At 37.9% G+C, this 23414-nt stretch overlaps 1 protein-coding gene across 2 annotated transcripts in view; it reads left to right on the forward strand.

Annotated features, from left to right (window-relative positions):
* The first annotated feature begins 803 nt into the window (after positions 1 to 803).
* The window catches only part of npr1b (natriuretic peptide receptor 1b), a 49259-nt gene continuing 26648 nt past the window's right edge, over positions 804 to 23414 (forward strand). Inside the window, exons 1-4 of one of the 2 annotated variants that reach the window (XM_055210179.2) lie at positions 804 to 1072; positions 1239 to 1390; positions 2877 to 3672; positions 18171 to 18358. In XM_055210179.2, the coding sequence (XP_055066154.2) occupies positions 2913 to 3672; positions 18171 to 18358 (948 nt within the window). In that variant the 5' untranslated portion in view covers positions 804 to 1072; positions 1239 to 1390; positions 2877 to 2912. The remainder of the gene's footprint in view (positions 1073 to 1238; positions 1391 to 2876; positions 3673 to 18170; positions 18359 to 23414) is intronic. The other variant, XM_055210178.2, reaches the window with a different exon arrangement.

The following is a 23414-nucleotide window of genomic DNA, read 5'->3' on the forward strand; positions in this document are numbered from 1 at the left end:
AAATTATCTTGCCACCGAATAAAAAAGACTGTATTGACATCTAACATTCTTGAAAGCTATTAAGAATAAGACATGAGAGACACAATAAATAAAAACAGACAGACACAACATCAGAATCTATTACCTATTACAGAAACCAAGGACACACACAAGATAGTCAGTACAGGTTGTGCTAAAACCAAAAGTATGGCAGGCAGATAGTGTTCTGACTCATGGGCGACTGATCCTATTGGGCAACTTGAAAGTGCGCTGTCCTTTCTCTCTAAGGGTTATCGGACCCTCTTCAAGATATGTCAGTGTCAGGCTATCAGCTCACAGCAGTGCTTAAACCTTTATAACCTCTTGCCCTGATCTGATCCACTACCACCTTTATCTCTTTACTTACAACTGTCCACATAAGTGTATTTTACAGGTAAGATTTGGTGGTGAAGCTGATGGAATATTGGTTTGCCAAATATAATAGTTCAGGTTTGTGAATATGTGACCCTGTCTGTGAAATCCAGGATAAAGTGTCATAATGAAATTTGAGGATCACAATTTTTAACTCATTGATTTCACTTTAATTTCAATCTTTATAAGGTTGTATCTTCACAGAATGCTCTTTACATTATGTAGGATGATTTTATTTAGAAAACAGTAAATATACAATAGATGAGAACGTGCTCTGACCAGTGAGCAATCTTTACCCTGATGTGCCCGACAGCCTGGAGATACATTAAAACACACAAGAGTAGGTCCTCCCTCTCTCTCTCTCTCTCTCTCTCTCTCTCTCTCTCTCTGTCTCTCTCTCCAGCATTAACAGCAGCTGAGAGGCATAAATACCATCAGAAGCCCGGAGCATGGCAGAGAATACAGTTTGACATGGAGATGAGGCGGAGCTTCATGTAAGGTAATGTGATTTCAGTATATCACTGCTGCTGTTGGCACTCTGAGTGACACACGATCAGCCTGCGGAGATGAGATGCACAGAGGCAGGGATGTGTTGCTTTCACAACTGTTATGGTGCTGGACTGAGTGGACTATAAGTGTACTGGCTAATGCTGAGGAGACCAGAACACACCATGTATAAAAGGTATTTACAAGAAATGTGATGAATATCTGTATTAATGAAATATCAGTTTTATTTTGAGCTCATCTTGCGTTTGAAAGTTGTTTTACTGATTGATTTATTTCTGTATTTTTTCACACCTTATGCTTTGATTATTCTTGGGGTTTCACTTTATTAGTTTTTTTTGCAGTTCTCAAGAATAGCAAGAGGTGTATTGTAACCAATTCTGTCACATGAACGCACTGAAAGTTTTTTTGGTTGTTCTTAAATGCCCCTACGGCATCATGTTATTGTGCTGAGTATTTCAACAATTGTTTGCAGCACAGAATAAAGTTCTCAAAGGTAAATATCAACCATACTTCGCCATAGCAGATTTTCATGACTCAGCTGCTCTTGATGCATTTTTAGAAATAAAGGTACAAAAGCTGTCACTAGTACGGTACCCTTTAAAAAGGCCCAATTATGTACAATTTGAGTACAGATATGTACCTATGAAGTACCAGTATTGGGTCAAAAAGGCATACACTGTAAAAATTTCTGTAGAATATAACAGTTTTAATGGGTATTACTGGCAACTAGCTGGCAGTAACTTACTGTAGATTTTACATTTATGTTATTTACTTGCAACAGTTTATTTAAAGTTAAATGAACATGAAACATGTTTAGTCATTTTCTTCTACAGTAAGGTACTGGCAACCAGCTGCATAACTACAGCAAATTACAGTGTAGTTTTAAATTAACAGAGAAAATTTTAGTATTTGACCCAGTATTTTGGGTTGAAACAACCCAGCATATGTTAAATTACAACCTAAGGGGCTGGGCTTGTCTCTTTATTACCCAACGCTGGGTTAAAAATAGCCCAGCATCTTTTTAGTGTACTTTTGAGGTACTACTAAGCACATTTTAGATACAAATGCATACTTTTTGAAAAGCCCCAGCTTTTGTACTTTATTTCTCAGAGTGTCAAGGGCTTTTAATTTGCTACATTTTTAATATCTACCTTTTAAGAATCTCTTATGTATCCATGTCCAAAAAGTATTTTTTCACTCTGGGAGATGCTGGGTTGTTTTTGGCCCAGGGCTGGGTCACTGTTGGGCGGAGCACACTGCCGGGTTGGAATGGCCCAACTGCTGGGTCGTTTTAACCCAAGTGCTGGGTTATTGTCAATTAACCATGTTGAAACAATCCAGCAGTTGGGTTAAAATAACTCAGCAGTTGGGTCATTTTAACCCGGCAGTGTGTTCTGTCCAATAGTGACCCAGCCCTGGGTTAAAAACAACCCAGCATTTTTTAGAGTATATTTGCATGTTTGTACTAGCTGAAGGTTTAGGGGACATATTATGAAAATCTCACTTTTTTCATGTTTAATTGCTATAATTGGGTCCCCAGTGCTTCTATCAACCCAAAAAATGTTGAAAATAACAACCCAGCAACTTAGTTTTGGTAAACCATTCTCTGCATGCATGTGAAAAAATAGGTCATTGACATTTGGCTTCCCTGTGATGTCAAAAGGGGATAATACCGCCCCTTAATCTGCACTATCCAACCACGGCACTGCCATTTAGTGCAGGGATCAGCTCATTTGCATTTTAAAGGACACACCCAAAATGGTTCATTTTTGCTCACACCTACAAAGTGGCAATTTTAACATGCTATAATAAATTATCTATATGGTATTTTGAGCTAAAACTTCACATGTACTCTGGGGACACCAAAGATTTATTTGATGTCTTGTGAAATGTCCCCTTTAAAATAATTCTGTATGCTTATTTATCTATATTTTTTGATAATTTGAAAGATTTTCATAAACTTGTGTGTGTCTGTGCAGCGTTTTTGACCAGTTGGAAGCGTGAGCTGATGTGATATGACTCTGTCGCTCTGGTTCGGGGGAGGCAGACCGTTTCTGCTGCTTTTGCTCCTGATGTGCTATTTGACTCTGCCAATCTCAACCAAGACCAGCAGGCGCCAAGAGGTCCACAGACCCACACACAACCACACAGATGACATCATACTGGCTGTCATACTCCCTCAGCATAATACCTCCTACCCCTGGGCATGGCCTCGTGTGGGACCCGCTCTGACCCGTGCCATCGCACGTGTCAATGCCGACCCCACCCTGCTGCCCCGGCATCACCTCCGGCACATCTTTGCCAACAGCGAGGACAGTGACGGTATTTGCTCTGAATCCATCGCCCCACTGATGGCTGTGGACCTGAAGTTCGAACACAACCCATGGGCTTTCATAGGGCCTGGCTGCGACTATACTTCCTCTCCAGTCGGGCTGTTCACCACTCACTGGGGTCTCCCCATGGTCACAGCAGGGGCCCCTGCTGTTGCTTTCCTGCACATGGAAATGTACACCTCCATTACCAATACGGGTCCAACGCATAAAAAATTGGGTGAGTACGCCCTACACCTGTACAGGCATTTCGGCTGGCACCAGCACACGCTGCTGATGTTCAGTGACACTAAAATGGGCGAAAGGGCGTGCTACTTTGCCCTGGAGGGTCTGTACACTGAAATGCACGAGGAGAACATCACAACCATGGACCTGGTGTTTGAGGAGCATAAAGGGCCTGTAAACTATTCTGAACTCCTGCACAAGATCCAGGAAGATGGCAGAGGTGAGTAACATGCATTTGTTTTGCAAGAACAGTCTGAATGTCTGTTGTCTGTATTTTTTTTAATTAATAGAAGTAATCTATTAAAAAAGGTATACATCGTAACAAAGCTCCACCACACCACTGTGCATTTTACATTTAGTATAGAAAAATATATAGAAAAAGGAGAATGCTTGTGGTAATAGAAAAGCTTTTAGTAAGGTGCTCATAAAAGTGTATCAGTAAAAAAACGATGGGGATGGTAGAGGCTGGATGCTCTTTCCACTAGCAAGGACAGTGAATGTGAAGGTCTCCTTAACAGGCTGTTATGGTGTCCTGGATTCTTTGTCCACTAGTCGGATTTGTACTGCACTCATTCAGATTAAAATGCTGTATAGGAAGACCTGCTCAAGTCCTATAGACAAGTCTCAGGCTGGCATACAGTATTCAGCATCACTGAGAAAGAGCAATAAGAATGAGAATAATAGATAGTGAAGGACAGCCGGAAAGCAATAATGTAAAGAAGGGTGACCCACATAACAGTATGAAAAGCTCAGATGCAAAAGCTTCTAAATGGCACCTTTATCAAAAAGGAGATAATGATATTGAATGAATGCTCTTGGCACGTATTACATGTTCAACAAATACTTTCACTTCAAATCTGCTTAATCCCAGCCTCATTTAAGTTGCATTTAAGCATATATGAGAATGTGCGCATCCCGAATGTGCCGCCACAAACCGCAAGTCTGGAAAAAAAATGGTATGGGGTTCCTGATTCTCAACCTGTGACTGTTTTTCATTGCTAAAAGGGAGTTTGGGAACTTATAGCAGAGCACATGACAACATGTTTGCTTGAGACAGCGCAAGCTAGCACTAAGCTAAAGCTAATCTTTTACATTATAGTGATGACGCTGGTAGTGACGATTCTCTCAGACCATTCAGTGAATTACAGTGTTTTCGCGTTACGTTTTGGTATCAGCTCGGGTCGCTTGGAACCCCAACCAAGGTGGTACTAAAACAAGTATTGGGTACTACGTACTGCACCCAGTGGAAAAGCTCACAATAGTAAGCTGACCCAAACCAAACCGTGGGGTACTATGCAATGAAAAAGTGCCATAGAAATGCTAGTTTGTTGGCAAAATCTGTAAACGCCACAATGGTTTTTCATCAAAGTTCTCTAAGTGCATGACAGAAGAATTGGATGAGCTACGGTGCATGTGCGTCAAGGTGCACAAGTTACCCGTTTAAAGGAGGTTTACAGAATAGACTAGTAAATTGACTGATTTGAGCCTTTTACCTTTATTCAGACAGGACAGTGAAGAGTGAGAGACTTTTTTAGAAGTTTATTGTATGTACTTAGAGGGTTTTGCAGCTAAAGACAGTCAGTGAGATCTGTGATAAGGCATTTCAATTACTGATTAATAACCTTTTCATTGCAATTAAAGTGAAAATACAAATATAAATATTAGGGCTGGGTAAAAATATCGATTCATAAATGCATTGCAATTATTTGTTTCTCAATTCAATATCGATTCATCAAATCCTATGAATCGATTCAGCCCCCCCGGCCAGTGGCGGCGCTGTGGGCAACACTCTGATGAGAGCGTTCAGCGTTGTACAAGACGCGCTATATCAAAACAGAAAGATCAAAGATGGCAAACAGCAGCACTTCTTTCAAGCCTGTACCATCAACGTGATCAAACATTAGTAATACTACACACATTATTTAAAAATATACTCAGGTACCTAATTGCTTGTGTATTTACTTATTATTGAATCGATATCGAAGGAAGTAAATCAATATTGAATTGAATTGAATCGAAGCCTCAAGAATCGAAATCGAATCGAATTGTGAAATCCTAACAATACCCAGCCCTAATAAATATAAATGCTCATTTACAAGGCAATATGTCAGACACACTTAGGCAGCTAAGCTCTTAATATATTAAAGTATTGTTATTCCATTTCCAAAATGTAATTTTTGATTGTTTCGATATCTCTGAGCATGCGTGTGTTCACGAGCAACCTTTTTGTGCAATGGCCTTCACATTCTCCAGAGATTTTATTGGCCATCCATCAGAACATTTTTATAGTGAGAATAATGCAGTGCATGGCATTAAAATCTAGAGTTTGATTTATTATTGTCTCTGTTCTCTGTATTAGATTTAGATGTAGTTCTACATGGAAGGGGATACTTAAGAAACCTGTGTCCAGAAAAAGTTTATATTGCTTCGAACTTTCTTTTCAGTTCCCATAGGGGCATAAAAATGTCAGCAGAAAACATTTTTTAACAGAGGTCAAAACCCCTGCGACCTTGCAATATATTTGAGCACACACTATCTAATCTTTTGGCATTTCCTGCAGAGCACAGTTTGTCATTCAGTAACTATTAGACTTTAACTCTTCATCATTAGTCATTAGATGTTCCCTTGAGTCACTGAATGAAGAGAAATATAACAAACGAGAAAATAATATAAAGAAAAGTGTATGTTCTTCAACTACCAAAAAAAGTGTCACAAAACTTTTTGATGATACAGAATCCTGTTAGCAGACCAGGATGTGCCTGTTTAGGATGACATCAGCATTATTGCCTTTTAACGGTCCTTCATGAAGTAAGAGACAAAAGCTTGTAAAACATTCTGCCCATAAAACATCAATAAAATTTTCTGGCTCACTCTGAAGGGCAAATAAAAGCCCTAGCAATTAAATAGGGGCCTGTTCAGAATCAGTTTAAGTACTTCATTAATGTGCAGCGTCATCTCATGAACTCCACTATTGACTCCAACACACGTAACCTGTGAGTCAAAGCAGGGGCGGAGTGGGACCAAAAAATCTACCGGGAAATTTCGTATACCACCGGCCCTCCGTGGTAAAAAAAAGCCCTTGTATTTGTAGTAAAACTAGGGTATACAAATCGTAATCAATCTGCAAAAAAAAAATTTCATAATAATAATAAAATCATTAAATCATGGATAATTTTCCTAAATGAGTAACTATACAAAATGATACCTGCTTGAAAGACGGAGATGCGCACCTGTCAATCAGCTATTACATAACAGAGCGAGGCCAGAGATGAACGTGTTCATAAACGGGAGTAATATGGAATATTTTGTGCATCTTTGAATAACTGTAAGAAATTTTCCTTTAAATATCATTTTTGTCATATAAAGTTTTGATAGATGACAATGTTTTTTCCACTATTGCTCATTTATTTTAATGTGTTTGGCGCATTTACCTCAGAGTTTATTTCATTTATTTTGCTGTTTTTCCGGTAATTATAATACAATTTACATGCCAATCCTGCTTCCTTGTCTTTTTATTCATTTCATTATGCTGTTATTTTAAGTTATGTGGATATTTATTGCCATATAAGACGTTCATTGCCGTTACTCTCGAATAATATTCAAATCATATGCGGAATAATGTGTGCATCTTTGAATAACTGTAAGAAAAAAGTTTCTTTGAAAAAGTTTTGAGAAATAATAATGTTGTGAGAATATTTTTTGCCATGCAGTTGAATACTCTTGTCTATAATATGGAAATCACATAGTAGGAAATATATAATGTGATACTGCAAAGTTACCCTTCTTATTTTTATTTATTATAAAAATATATGGAGACAAACCTTTGCAAATGTGCTGATTTGATTAATTCATGTACTGACCACCAAGCTAGAGATTTTAAACATCCTTAATCAACACTTACTATCAAATAGTCTATCTGCTTGATGGATAAATCCGACCGCATATATACTGCAATAAACAGGCATTCGGGGGCGCGGCTTTTTACATCAAAGGCCGACAGGCTATGCCATTTGGGGAGGTGCCCAATGATCCCCCTATATTTTAAAAAATCCTAAACATGGTTGGACCTGCCGAACAGGTTGAGCACTTTTATGTTAAGCAAAGAGGCTGCACAGTTTGACCAGCGGGAAGCGGCTGCACATCACGCTGCCAGACGGGGTTGCTATTTAACTCGCAATGTATAACTATTATCAGACCGGCCCTCGCAGCCTCAAAACACTACCGGCCCACCGGGAAAAGTCCCGACTCTCCCGATGGCCACTCCGCCACTGAGTCAAAGGGAGGGGGCAAAAGTTTGCAGGAATGATTTGCGATCTGTTCTGCACCTGTGTGGTGATTACCTGTGGAGGCGTAACCTTTTCTAGAGGTCTTTCTAGAAATGCGCTTCCTTACCTCCCGCCTCTTTCCCCTCAATCCTGTAAAAACATTCTCACATCAGCAGCAGGAAGACAACCTGTGGAGATGCACCACCTCCCGTGAGATCAGAATCTCTAATATCTTCTGCTGTTCTGATAATCAACACTGCAGTTTCCTGTCTGCTTATGGCTTTAAAGTTATTTCACACTTAAAATTAGGTACACTTTAAGTAAAATGTTTTTTTAGATATAGCGAAAACCTTTGGGTACTTTTATAGTTTATATCCTTGACTTGATCAAACTACATTTGAAGAGAACATCAGCTGCATTTTATTAAGAAAGCTTTATGATATCTGGAGAGAGCACGGTGGAAAATATCTAGCTTGTAAAAAGTTATGAAAGTGGTCTTGAATTCAATGTTGGGACACTGTGAACCCTTGAGATGCATTTAAAGAACCTCAGCTAATAATGTGGAGGAGATCACAAAGCCAGACGTGAAACTACTTCATAATGACAACATTTTGAGTGTTTGTGCGTGATTTGGTATCATTTCTCTTACTCTTATTAGTTCACATCAAATACTCTAACAAATGCACACACATGCATAACATCTCATTATTCTGTCATATCACTTTCTCTCTTTAATTCTGAAGTGATGTGCACTTAACTGCTGCTTTGCTTCAAGATAAAATCTTCCACACAGCAAGGCTGCAAACGGACACACACACACACACACACACACACACACACACACACACACACACACACACACACACACACACTTCAAAGCTGTTGATGAGGACTGTGCTCATCCGGTATAATTTTTCCATGTAGCCCATCATACACAATTCTTTTAAGAAAACATGATTCGGCACACGGTGGAAACCAAGTGCCAAGAGGATGATCTTGTTCCTTGATACCAAGGCATGTGTAATGACTGCCGCCCACATTCACCTGGATGTGTCTGAGCAAACCACCTACTGTACAGATCAAAATTTCTAGCATTGTGATTGCAGACAACATTTACATTTATGCCTCTGGCACATGCATTTTCCAAAGCGGCCTGTAGTGCATTCAGTCTACACATTTTTTTACCAGTATGTGTGTTCCCTAGGATCGAACCCATGACCTTTGCATTGCCAATGTTGCAAACTGGACACCCAGCATCAATAATCTGCGATGAAAGCTCATTTATGTTATATTGATGTAACCCAGAAAAGATTAATCTTGAATGACCTGATGAAGTGGTTATCAGCTTTGTCTTTTTAACTAAAATGTCAATCTGTCTGAGCTTCTTGCCCTCTTGCCGCCATGGTTGCAGAGCGCAAGAGCGGCCATGCTGAACTAAACTACCCACATGGCTGTGCTAAACGCTCCCTAGAATTTCATCCATCTGGATCAGCTTAAAAATTAATATGAACTGTGGTTCACAGAAAAGAATAGATAACTACATAACGTTGTACCTCATCAAAGCTCTTTTCAAAGCACTTTTTTATAAATCCAAAATCTCATCATTTCTGACCTTTGGATGTAACTACGCTGAAGTAACTAACACCTTTAGGCAAATTAAAACAAAAACTTACTTCCTCTTCATGAGGCCTTGTATCACACACATATTCCTGTTCTAATATAATTTGTAACTCTATACTGGCTTGTGTTAAATGGCATTGGTGACACACGTGGGTCTGAATAGACATTGCATACAAATAAGCTGCTTTTTTTAAGGACTTGTGCATGCCGGAGGCTGAATTGAAGCAAGTCGGTCTTTCCACATTTAAATGTCAGATTTAAAAAAAGACTTTGAAGGTGGTTTAGATGGTAACAGACCAACATAACTTGAACTCTGTTTGACTATAGCCACCATTTATTGTAATGAAGACTTTAACCTATAGCAAGATGAGTAATTGGGAAATAAGCTGCACTGGTGTACTGTTTCATATGAATAAATAATTTATAAAAATCATTTATGACCATAATTGTAAAAGAAATGCTGATGTGGTCACTGCAAATGCCACTGGGACGTCGGACGTTCGCTTTTGCTCTCATGTGAGTCTGATTCACTTCCTCTCTGCATCATCTGATGCTATAAAATTGACATCATTTTTAAAATCGACAGTTTTTTGCTCTCACAGAGAGACGCTCGGTCCCACCCGATAATACAGAGGTTAAACAAATCATAATGGTTTCTTTCAGTTTCTGTCAGATCGCTCAAGGCCCAGATGAATGATCTAAAATAGCTGAATAAGTGAGCGTGCATCTTTGCACATCCCTTATAGGCACTCACCAGCAGACACATGAGAGTGAAGCTTCAAGGATTCCTACCAGATCAATAGGACTACTGCTATTTCCTGCTGTAATTGCTCTGATCGTTCGCTGTAGCTGCTGGAGTGTTGTGCCTATAACTGTAGTGTCGATATTCTTTAGAAAAATTTACTGCCGAACCTTAATCGTTTTTTTAAAGGGAAGCGTAGAAGAGCTAATACATAAGAGTGAAATAACTAAATAATGCAAAGCAGCTGTTTTATTCATGGGTCATGGGTTTAATTTATTGCATTTGAGTCTGCGCATGAAGCTGTAATAGTCTGATCTATCTCCGATTCATATAACAGTCTTTCAAGAGCCCCTATTATGTTGCAAAAAGACTGAATTATTTTTCACATACCGTGTATTATTGTTGCTCTTTCTGAAACATGCAATTTGTACTAAAGCTTGAACAATTTTAGTTTTTTGTTTTTGGGGGGTAGGTAGAGGTAGCGATATAGATAGGGAGTAAAACCTGACAGAAAAACGATATATTGGCCAATATTATTTATGTGTACATTACATTACAGTACACATATTTAGGGGTGAGCGATAAACCGGTAGACATGACTAACCGGTAGAGATTTTGGACTATCGTCTCTATCAAGGTTACGTGCCCACGTCACGATCCTGTGCGCGTGCTTTGACGAAAACGTAATGTTTGTTCACGTATTTAAGCACAGCGGTTATTTTAAGCCATTGAAACACAAACAACAGATCTATATGCGTGCGCTCTTTCTGTGTGTGAGGAGCGCGCAAGTCGAGCAACCGCTGCTCATTAAAGTGTGTGTTGCAGGTTAACCACCACTGTCGATTAATGGGTACATAAATCACTCAAGATATGTGTATAATTTTTAAAATGTCTCAAAAATGGTCTTAAAGACCACTTTTTTTACGTTTTTGGTATTAACGTTTTTTTTTACGCAATTCTGCGATGACGTCACGTTGGGGAGAAGTGGAGAAAGACTCAGCCAGAGCCATAGAGATAGATGAGACATTTATTGTCGTTTAATATATATATATATATAATTTGGAAATCATATATACATCATAGGAAATATATAATGTGTTATACTGCAAAGTTACCTTGCTAATTATTATTTATGATATATGTGGAGATAGATAAAACTTCGCATATCTGCTGATTTGATCCATTCATGTCCTGACCACCAGGCTAGAGATTTTTAAACATCCTTAATCCACACTTACTAGTCTATCAAATAATATCTCAAATATATTGTTTTGTGAAATAAAAGGATGCTTTGTTATATTGTTTATGCGATTATAACGAATCACACGATCATTTTATATGCAGCAGCAGTCAGCAGCTGCAGTATACTCGGATCCGACCGCATACATACTGTAATAAACAGGCGTTCGGCGGCTTTTTACATCACGACAGACTATGCCATTTGAGGAGGAACCGCTCATTGATCACCGTATTTTTATAAATCCTGTACATGTTTGGACCTGCCGAACAGGTTGAGCACTTTTATATACTTTGTTGAGCAGAAGGGCTGCACAGTTTGACCAGCGGGCTGCGGGAACCGGCCGCACATCACGCCGCCAGACGGTGTTGCTAATATAACTCTAAATGTATAGCTATTATCAGATCGGCCCACCGGGAAATAATAAAAAAGTTTCTGTAGAAACCTACTGGCTGTAAGAAAGTGAGTGCGTTTGGGTCGCTGGTCCCCGCGAACAGACGTGACGTGCTTCACTCACCTTCAAGGATTAGAGACATGCTGCCAAAACCGTTTGTGCTGAAGATTGCATAAAGTTACACCCATTTCAGGCAGGATCATGGACCCCCTCAAGCCAGCATGCACGAGTATGTTAATTGTTTGTTTACTTTCTACACGAAGATATGCTAACCTTATGCTATCTGGCTGTCTGCCTATCTCTCTATACTAGCCTATCCATCTGTCTGTCTATCTATCTGTCTATCTATCTTATCTATCTATGTATCTATCTATGTATCTATGTATGTATGTATGTATGTATGTATGTATGTATGTATTTATCTATTATCTGCGCTATCAGAACTGTACTTTACTCGTCGTCTTTCTATAGTCATTCTCAATGCTCTCAAGGTGGCTTTGGTAAATTCTCTCCCCAGCGTGACGTCATACAGTGCGTTGTGAGGGAAAGGAGAATCATTGCAAATTGCTGTACTTTTTCATACTTTTTCGGGTTTTGTGATACCCAACAACATAAAATACAATGGATAACAGTTTAAATGTTTATTATCAACAAGCAAATTGCACAAATTCGTTGAAAAATTTTACCTGCAAAACGCCCTTTAAGCTCGTGAGCATTTTTCCCGCTTTATTGGCCTTAAATACATATATGCGTCAAAATTCCCGTCTTTGCAAGTATCCTCATAAACATGACCATTTAGGGCTTAAAGCAACACTATGTAGTTTTTTACCTTTAAATAATGTCTCTAAAATTATTTCAGTGATAGAACAACTTTTAACTGGACAAATTGTACTGTTGGTGTTGTCATATCGCCCACCCCTACATATGCTACAGTATATTATAGTATAGTACTGTACATAGAATACACTATATAGCAGTGCTTCCCAATCCTGGTCCTCGAGGACCCCCTCCAAAAGAGTTTTAGATGTCTCCTTATTTAGAGCACCTGATTCGGCTTATCAGCCTTCTTCCAAATTGGTAAACGTCTCCTTAACAAGCTGATGACTTGAATCGGTGTGTTTGGTGGGGAGACATCTGGAACTTTTTGGGAGGGGGACCTCGAGGAACTCAAAGCGGAAGTAAAATGTTTCCGACAATCCTTGCATTCATTGTAGTCCAAGAAAAGAGATTTCAGCTGGAGACGATAACTTGTCTCCAACAAGCACTTCCTGTTTCAGTTTTTTAACCCTGAACAAAATAATAATATTCATATAAATTAGTATTAGAACAAAATACAACCAACAGAAAATTTAGAATTGAATCAAAAATGTAAAATCAATGTCAACTAAAAAACTTAAAAAGAACAGGAAGTGCTTCTGGACCAGTGTTGTTTATATTTTGCAAAATGGTTTATATAATTGTAGCACGTTTGTATTAGAGAACAGTGTCACATTTTCTGCGGCCATTGTTATTGTGCAAGTGCAGTGTGCTGCCGTTTTGCTCGATTGCAGTTACAAGCTATCACCTCATCTGATTTCATGAAGCAGGCTGTGATTAGTTCTTGTTGGGAGGGCTGGCTCCCTTTTTCTCATGGACGAGTTAGTGTGGTGATATCATGGTGTGCGTGGCTTTGAATATAGAAACACAGACTGGAGACTGCAACAGTTTCTTGCGGCATCTTTTCTGTTAATTTTGACTGACACAACTAATGTACAGCTGTAAGTCTCTGTATAAACACAATAAATCTATTGGAGAAAAAGAACTAAGGTGAATAAATAATATTTCATGTTTGGTATTCAGAAATTTTTATGTATTTAACGAGTTGGCCATTTCGTATAAATTCGTACAAAATGAATTGTGTGACATTATTATAAAAAACAATCTGCCAATGTCACAGGGGCGAAAGCAAATCGTACAAAAACCTACAAATCTGGTCATATGAATTAAAACGAATTGTCATGACATTGTGTTAGGGATGTCAGTTACCCATGTTGGTGGTGAAATCTTCCTTAACTCTTTCCCCACCATTGATGAGTTATCTCATCAGTGGGCTTCATGCCCAGCTGCACTACTTCCTGAACTTCGGCCGGCTCCTTGTTTCCTGTCTGCCATTATTGGACAAACTGATTAATCCAGGTGTGTCTGATTATTGTTGTTGTGACTACTGAGGTCAGGCACACCTGGATTAATCAGTTTGTCCAATAATGGCAGACAGTAAACAAGGAGCTGGCTGAAGTTCAGGAAGTAGTGCAGCTGGGCATAAAGCCTATTAAGGGAAAATATTTTCCTGCCAATGACGCTTCCCTGACGCGTTTTTACAGTAATTTATAATTCCGCTTTTATCCACTAGGTGGCGCTCTTACCAATTTATAACACTGAAGCATCAGCTAATTCTATTTTAAACTTAAAAGAGAACAAATAAAGATACATCGAATTTTTTTTCTATTTTGTTTGTTTGTTTAAAAGCAGAGGGTCAGTTCTTTAATTTTAAAGGGACAATAAGTAGGGTTTTAAGTGTTTTATTAATCAAAATCAATGTCTTTATTCATAAATATGTCATCATTGGTGTCAAATGAGTTCTGCCAATGATCTGACTTTTCTTTGTAATCTTAGAATTTCTTCTCTTTACTTACTTTGAACGGGTAAGTCCAAGGAGGCTTCCATCTCGTTCCGCCGTATTAATAAACTATAATAGCAGAGAGGGACAAAAAGCACTAGCCTACCAACACGTTTCCACAACGCGTTTTCATTCAAAACACGTGAACTAGCTGAAACGGAAAAGGAGATCAGTGATTACATAATGGCTACTGTAGTTGCAACACGCATTTGGAAAAGCGAGGCGCTAGAGAGCAATATTCGTTTGAATGCAAAATACAATTTCACCACTAGATGGGGTAAAGCCTACTTATTGTCCCTTTAAATATATTGTCACAAAAAATGCTGGTGGGCAACTTTAAAAAAAGGCTGGCAGGGAATGAGTTAACAAAAAAGGTATAAACCGTTTCATCGGATGCACGTGTCGTGACGCGATACGCATCTGGTCCAAACTTTACTTCCGGTTTCAGTTTTTTTTTATGGTCTTGAACAAATACCTCGTTGAAAATAACAAATGTTTTGCTTTCCTAGGTAATCTATGTGTTGTTTATTTTGCTTGTTAGATAATGAAACTACGTTTAAAGTACTTTGTTGTTATTTATTCTTAGCGGAGTTTACGTGTTGACCACAAAAGCCACTTGTTTATGTTGTTACTGCTGAAACCGTCTATAGTGAACTAATGAGAACGTTAAGAACTGAACTTATTTTTGATCGCAAAAATATCAAATGATTTGTCCTGTTAAGGGTAAATAAGTGTCAGTAAAATGTGAAGTGCCTTCACTGTGCTCATTTGCTCAGTACCGGTTAATGTTTAACTGCTCTGAAAATAGTGTTTTACTCTGTTAGGTTGGTTATCTGCCAGCAGTTCCTCTCCAGGGCTTTATCAGATAATGATGTGCATTTGACTGAAATAGGCTGCTTTATCTCCGTGACAGCCAGTTTCTTACACCTGACATCTTTTCAAAACAGGCTGGCTTTTTTCATACGGACATGTGTTTATTATAATGATAGAGAAAATGAAGTCTGGGCATCACTCTCGTGGGTCTTGATCCATCATGAACGGGGAAATCAAAACGTCCTGATTAAATTTGCATTGGCGGCATCTACTGTGCGTACAAATGGCGCAATTTAATATTTGATTTTGGCTGCTGTATTTTGTTCTCATCCTTGTGGACACTCTGTTCTTTGGTTTCTCTCTTTCCCTTGCTCTCGCTACTCTCCCTCTTTCCTTCACTTTCTTTCTCTCTCTTTTCATTTTCTTCTTTTTCTTTCTTTCATTCTGTTTTTGTCATGGCAACAGGTGTCTTGCTCTGGTTAGTTTAGTTTTGACTGCAGCACTTAGCACACAAAAAGTGACCCTGCCTGTAACAACCCAGCTAAAGTAATTTTATAGTAATTTACTGTATAATGTAAAGCGTGAAAATATAACCTTGATATCTTTAATATTGACTAAGATTAAGATTAAAATCAATGTGAAATCAATGATTCAAATCAAACTTTGATGCTCCGATTCTCAAAATTAGATTGAGATTTTATACTGGTTTTTACCATTATACCATTAATAATCAAATAATTTACATCATTTTTGTAAACTTTGAATTTGCATTTGTTACATGACTAAATCTAAATATTTATTATGTTGTGCCTTTCACAAGTTGATTTGTAAGTTTGTTGTTTAATTTGTACAGGACAGATCAGATATTATTAGCTTCCAAAATGATACACACCAAACAAGCCTGAGCTGTTATTAGATCCCTCTCTCTACTCAGACTCGGCTGTTTACAAAGAGAGACGCTGACTCTCTTTGTAAATAGCAGATAAAAAGCTGTTTGGGATATACTCCTGTAAAAGCTTGATGGAGTTCAATTGAATTGTTTTAATTGTATGCACACATATATATTTATGCATATGTTCTTCAATATCCCTGGCTTATGTCCCTCATTATCTGGGCAGAGGTGCAAGATAGTTCTTTATTTTCAGAATTTATATAAAATGCTGAATTCATTTCTCACCTTGCATTCATTATTATCCACTTATTGAAACGAGCGGCAAACACATACACATACAGAAGTGGCTGTTAGAGTGGTTCTCCTGTAATTACACCCCTCCTGCAAATGGCTTCTGGCTTAGAGTCAAGTTCTGTTGCTTTCTCTCTCGCTTCGTCTCTGTGATCCCCTCACTGATTTGATCAGAGTTCATGAAGCATTTTGTTTTCTCGTCTGGCTTTTTCTCTCTTTTATGTTTCCTTTTATCGCCTGTCTGTTTTTTTTCACGAGAAACCTTTGAAAGAAGCACTACATCCGTCTCAAATGCAGTCTGTTGTCAATAGCGATTGAATGATGGAAATCGAGTATGTTTCTGCTTATGTTTACATTTGAAAAAATTGTGAGGAACCAGCTTAACAGACCAAAGTATGAAGTATAGAATAGGCAGTGCAGACACATTTGGGGAAAATAAATGCATTATTGCAACCATACCCTTAACAAAAATGCATAGATGATTGCTGATTCTTTTCTGGATATGCTATACTATCAATAACAACAGAGTCCTTTTACAGTCGTTTATTTATGATTACAAGGGAAATAAATGACAAGTACATTCGTTTATATATCATGTCTAACGCTTATCAACTACTACCTTGAGCTAACGTTACTGTGTAAAATTGATTTATACAATGTTAGCTACAGGTCATTGAATTCTTTCTTGGCTGCCAAACCTCTCCACACAGTTGTGATCCATGCTTGTTGTCTCCCCTCGTCTTAAAAAAACCAAAACATTTTACACTGGTCAACATTTGAAGTGGATTAAACCTTTCGAAAAAGTGGTCTTAAAGGGACACTACACTTTTTTAAAAATAGGCTCATTGTCCAGCTCCCCTAGAGTTAAACATTTGATTTTTACCGTTTTGGAATCCATTCAGGTGATCTCCGGGTCTGGCGGTATCACTTTTAGCATATAGCATAATCCATTGAATCTGATTAGACCATTAGCATCGCACTCAAAAATGACCAAAGAGTCTTAATATTTTTTGATATCTTTCGAAAATAGTCCCCTTGGTAACTTTCAATACCTGAGGACTATTTTCAGGCACTGCGTAATTTCATTGCGCCTGCTGCTGCCACGTTACGGCAGCAAAGTCCTTGATTATTAAACCAAAATGAGATTATAGTTCCTAGCCATATCTGCTTAAGAAATTTATTTTCTTAATTGTCCATCAGTCTTAGTACACAATGTAACTACAGAAGAGTCAAGTTTTAAATAGGAAAAATATCAAAACTCTTTGGTTATTTATTAGCGCGATGCTAATGGTCTAATCAGATTCAATGGATTATGCTAAGCTTTGCTAAAAGTGGTACCGCCAGACCCGGAGATCAGCTGAATGGTTTCCAAAACGGTAAAAATCAAATGTTTAACTTCAGGAGAGCTGGAAAATGAGCATATTTAAAAAAAAAGTGGAGTGTCCCTTTAAACCAATACCTATTTTTGTCATAGGACAACTTTGATGAACTTTTTTGATCCACTTCAAATGTTGACTAGTATATTTTCAACAAGGTATTTGTTTTACAGATCTGTTTAGCCACTAGCCAGACCGATAAATAAATACAGACCGGAAGTTCACTTTGGTTCAGATGCGTTACTGCGACAACACGTCCAATAAAACTGTCTGTATTTGGTCGCTTTCTCTTAAAAGGGAAGTGCCGTATCCTCACTGCACTGTATTCAATATCTGTGTTTGTGTAATTGTGAGAAACCCAAAAATTTTACAGAACTTGAGTATTTAGAACGGAAATTACATCACAACTGAAGATTTCTCCTCTTTCTGCAGTGGTGTTTGTTTGCTGTTCTCCTGATATTTTCCGTCAGCTGATGGTGAACTTTCACAAGGCAGGTTTGCCTAAGGAGGATTTTGTCTTCTTCTACATTGACATCTTTGGACGCAGCTTGGAGTCCCATCCGTCCCAGCCATGGGCCAGAGGTGATGCAGATGATGTTCTTGCAAAGGAGGCCTTCCAGGTGATTTAAACCTTCCTAAAACGTGAAAAAGTGAGAGACAAATTATTAATAAGAAGCAGACAGATAGAAATTGACATCTGTCATAGCTGTCACATCCAACTGCTGGTGTGTTGTCATATTACCAGGCCCAAATGGAATCCGCGCCCGCAGATTTCTTTTCCGTGGAAAACTCAGCAGATTTAATGCCCATCGTTAATAAGCACACATACCCCGCGCTTGAGCGTGTTTGTGACCAGTAACCGTCATTGACAATAAGCACACATACATAGCCTATCCTGCGCGTTTGTGAGCTGTCATTTACAAGTACATTAACCCTGCGCGTGCTGTTTGCTTTGACTGTTTTTAATGATAGAGATCATGAACCATTTGATATTTGAGATTAAATAAAACTTATAGATGAGTTAAGCAGATCTCACTTGACTTGACACACAACAGTCAGTACAGGATCATTTCAAATCCGTTTACAAGACAAATGCTCTTGTTATGTTTAATATAAAGTTTACATCGCTTTGTAAAAATGATGTAATTATCTTTATACATGCTTAATTCATAATGAGAACCTATTAACACAAGATTTTTTATTCTGTTATAATATATAACACTATAAACAATATTATAAAACGGGCAGTTCTGGTTCTTCATTCTGATTGGTTGAAACGCGTTCTAAGCCGTGATAAAATACACCGGTAACCTCACGGTTCAGACCACATTACATAAGTATCACTGCGCCACTGTTGTTGCGTACTGATTTATGAGAATAAACACAACAGTCTTTAATCATATTTTTAATTTGTCTACAATTGCACAATTAATGGCGATATCCAAATAAATGTCAATAAATACTGTTGAGTCATCTCGTCAATAAAGAGAAAACGTTGTCTGAGAGGAGTTTATAACTGAAGTTCATACGCCCGCTATTATCCACTGGGTGGCGATATTTCCCAACTTAAACACTGACGCATTCACTGAAAACACTGTAGTACTGCTCATGTCTGAATCTGATGATTTCTTTCTAAAGTTCTTCACAAAAATGGAATTATCTCCGCTTTAACTGAAAATTTGAGAGGTGATAACTGATAAGAGAACAAATTAAGGTAGGATGAAACTTTTTGTTGTTGTTGTTGTTTGAAAGCGGATGGTCTGTTCTTTCATTTTATATTTATGTTTATTTAAAGAAGATAATTTTTCTGTAAGGCATTAAACTAAAACCGGGTGGCAACTTAAAAAAAAACGCTGACGGGGAAAGAGTTCAGCATGCTTACAAGCATATTTGATCATCACTTCAACAGCACAATATAAATGTTAATGTATAAATTAGATGAATGTTGATTTATAAAATAAACACCACCGTCTTTAATCATATTTTCATTGTATCTTTGCTGCGTCTGTGTTGTTTGTGAACTGCGCTCTGTTTCAGTCACACTTGATTCTGAGGAACTACTTTGTTTGGCGGAAGACTAATATTTATACTAATATAATTACAACTTATTTGTGTTTTATTTTATAAAATCCCGCTAACTTTATGCATATGAAGTAACCGTTTTATAAACGCAATAAACCCCTCGAAGCGCTGGGCCACCAGTGCATTCCATACCTGTCAAGTTTTGGATTTGAAAATAAGGGAAATTTTCCGGCGCCCACCGCAAACAGTCCCACCACCAACCCAAACAAGCTCCAGTATTCCTTACATTTTAAGACTGGTGAGGGCCGGATAATATTTTTTAAACCTTAGTGCTGATAATTGTGTTAAAATTAACTAAACAGACTAATTAATTAGCAAGAAAACTAGTGAAACACACAGCTCTGTGAAAACTACATTTCATAAGTCACACTCACATACTATACACACAAATTTGCATCTGTACAAAACCCAATGGCCTTAGTTTGAAAAGCCTTATTTTAACTTATTTTGCATTATACCTTAATGCAGGGGTGTCAAACATATGGCCCGCGGGCCGCATACGGCCCACAAAGGTGTCCAATCCGGCCCGCATGATGATTTATTAAATATGAAATACATATTTTAAAAACCCTTTCAGGCGGGTGTCTAGTTCGTTTTTAATATGAGAGACTTGCGGAAAGCAGCAAAACGCGGAACATAGACTAAACACGGTGCCCAAAAATCTTGCTGTTGTATTGTTACTGCTCCGCTAAAGATCCACTTATTCCGGTGATCCACTTCGTGTTTTCCCGACCGCTCCGCATGTCCACTCTCTGACTGGAAAGCGAAGACGACAGTTTCTCAAGTTCGTTGCATTAACAGGTAGATTAATTACATTAAATCAGTTGTTAAACAACAGAATTAGTAATTTGGAAGTTTGTTTATGTATTTCTTCCGGTAATGATTTGCTGTCGGTGTTTTAAAAGTGCTAACAAGTGCTGGCAAGCAAACAACAACAAAATAGCCACATTCTTATTAACGTTACAATACATGTCTAATCGATTTAATGTTCCCGATCAGATCTAAGTTAATATAAACACTAAATTTGCTGTTTTTGGCACACTTTGTAGACAAAAAATACAAAAAACACCAATGCCTTCACAAAATAACGACAGAGAACGGAAAGAGAGGCTGCTAAAGGCAGTTCAACATTGCAAACATGGATTCAAAGCTCCATCAAGCCAGCAGGTAAATCATATTGAATATTTAGCAGATTGTCACACTTTAATTCTTGTTATTATATTTCCCATTATAATCACATGCTAGTAATATAACACATCATAATATTTTATTAAAACCATAATAATAGTACCAACCCTCTTAGTGCCCTTTTTGGTTTGGGCCACTGCCCCATCTAGCATTTTCATTTTCTAAATGACTGTTCTCATTACAAATATATTCCAAAGAAAAGTGAATGATTTATAAATAATTTTGGCATTAAGGAATAATGCAAAAGAAGTTAAATTAAGGCTTTTCAACCTAAGGCCAGTGGATTTTGTACAGATGTAAATTTGTGTGTATAATATGTACAGTATAAGTGTGACCTTATGAAATGTAGTTTTCACAGAGCTGTGTGTTTCTCTAGTTTTTTTGCTGAACAAACGAATTAATTGGTTTGTTTAGTTAATATTAACACAATTATCAGCACACTAAAGTTTAAAAAAAATATCCGGCCCTCACATCATGGCGTTATTTACCATCCGGCCCTCAGCCTAAAATGAGTTTGACACCCCTGCCTTAATGCCTAAATTATTTATAAACCATTCACTTTTCTTTGTAATGAGAACAGTCATTTAGAAAATGAAAATGCTAGATGGGGCAGTGGCCCAAACCAAAAAGGGCACTATGGGGGTGGTACTATTAGTTTGGTTTTAATATAGTATTATAAATAAATGATGTGTTACTATATTACTAGCATCAATTTAGACAAGTGATTACAAGTGATTATAATGGGAAAATATAATAACAAGAATTAAAGTGTGACAATAGATATTCAATATGATTTACCTGCTGGCTTGATGGAGCTTTGAATCAATGTTTGCAATGTTGAACTGCCTTTACCAGCCTCCCTTTCCGTTCTCTGTCTTTATTTTGTGAAGGCATTGGTGTTTTTTGTATTTTTTGTCTACAAAGTGTGCCAACAACAGCAAATTTAGTGTTTATGTTAACTTAGATCTGACCGGGAACATTTAATTCATTAGACAAGCATTGTAACGATAATAATGTGGATATTTTGTTGCTGTTTGCTTGCTAACTTGTTAGCACTTTTAGAACACCGACAGCAAATCATTAACCAAAGAAATACATAAACAAACTTCCAAATTAGTAATTCTGCGGTTTAACAACTGAAATATTATGTAATAACTCTACCTGTTAATGCAACAAACTTCAGACAGAAACTGTCGTCTTCGCTCTCCAGAGACACAGTCACACAGAGATGCTGCGGAGCGGGTGGGAAAACACGAAGTGGATTAGCGGAATCAGTGGATCTTTAGCGATCTGGGATTGGGAATGTTTTTTATTACTCCGCCCGGGAATTATTATTTTTGTAATAACGCGGGTTAAAATACGGGAGATTTACGGGAAAATACTAATACGGGAGGACGGCGGGAAAGAAGGGTAAAATACGGGACTTTCCCGGCCAAAACGGGATACTTGACAGGTATGGTGCATTCGCGTCGTGCCTAACAACGCCCCTTAGCTGTTATAAAATGCACTGGTAACCCACTGCTTCTTGGGCTTTATTGCTTTAATATATGTCATTTTATATACAAAAATATAATTCTATCTTGACATGCACATTATCTGGTTCATGTTGGTCCAGTTTAATTCAGAGGACTTATTGGTTTGTTGTATTCATTTTCATTGTAAGCCTTTAAAAATAATTATTTTAAATGCATTTTTGTAATATTTAACATTTAAAATCATTCCGCAGAATTCCACAGATTTTTCCAAAACATTTCCACAGAAAAAGCAAAACAAGTCAGCAGATTCTGTCTGGCCCTGGTTATTACTTGCCCTTTCCAAAGATGACACATCAAAATTTGATAGAACATTGTGGTGCTTTTTTTTTTATAAATAACTTATCTGTGTGCTTTATTATATTTTTTAAAGCATGTGCCCTCATAATCTTTCAGGGGCACAAATGCCCATTTTTACAGGATGTAATATAAGTCTCAGGTGTGACTGTGAAGTTTCAGCTCAAAATATTTGTAATAAAATTGTTATTGCAGAGATTCTCAACTCTGGCCCTCGAGATCCACTTGCCTGCAGAATTTTTAGCCCTGATCAAACTCACCTGCCTGCAATTTTCTGGTATTCCTGAAGACCTTGATTGCCTTGCACAGGTGTGTTTAATCAGGGCTGGAGCTAAACTCTGCAGGAAAGTGGATCTCGAGGGCCAGAGTTGTGTTATGCCCAAAATGTCCCTGTTTGTGTAGGAGTAATACATCTCTGTTTTCATGTGTGTACTTTTAAATGCAAATGAGCTACAGTTCCTCGCTCCCTTACCAACAGACTGTGAGAGCTTTTGTTTAAAAATAGACCAAATTCCTGTGAATACAGTCTGAGATAATAGTATCTTTAGCCGCATTAGTGCTACAAAACACAGTTAGA

The sequence above is a fragment of the Misgurnus anguillicaudatus genome, chromosome 10 (assembly GCF_027580225.2).
Source record: "Misgurnus anguillicaudatus chromosome 10, ASM2758022v2, whole genome shotgun sequence".
NCBI lineage: Eukaryota > Metazoa > Chordata > Actinopteri > Cypriniformes > Cobitidae > Misgurnus > Misgurnus anguillicaudatus.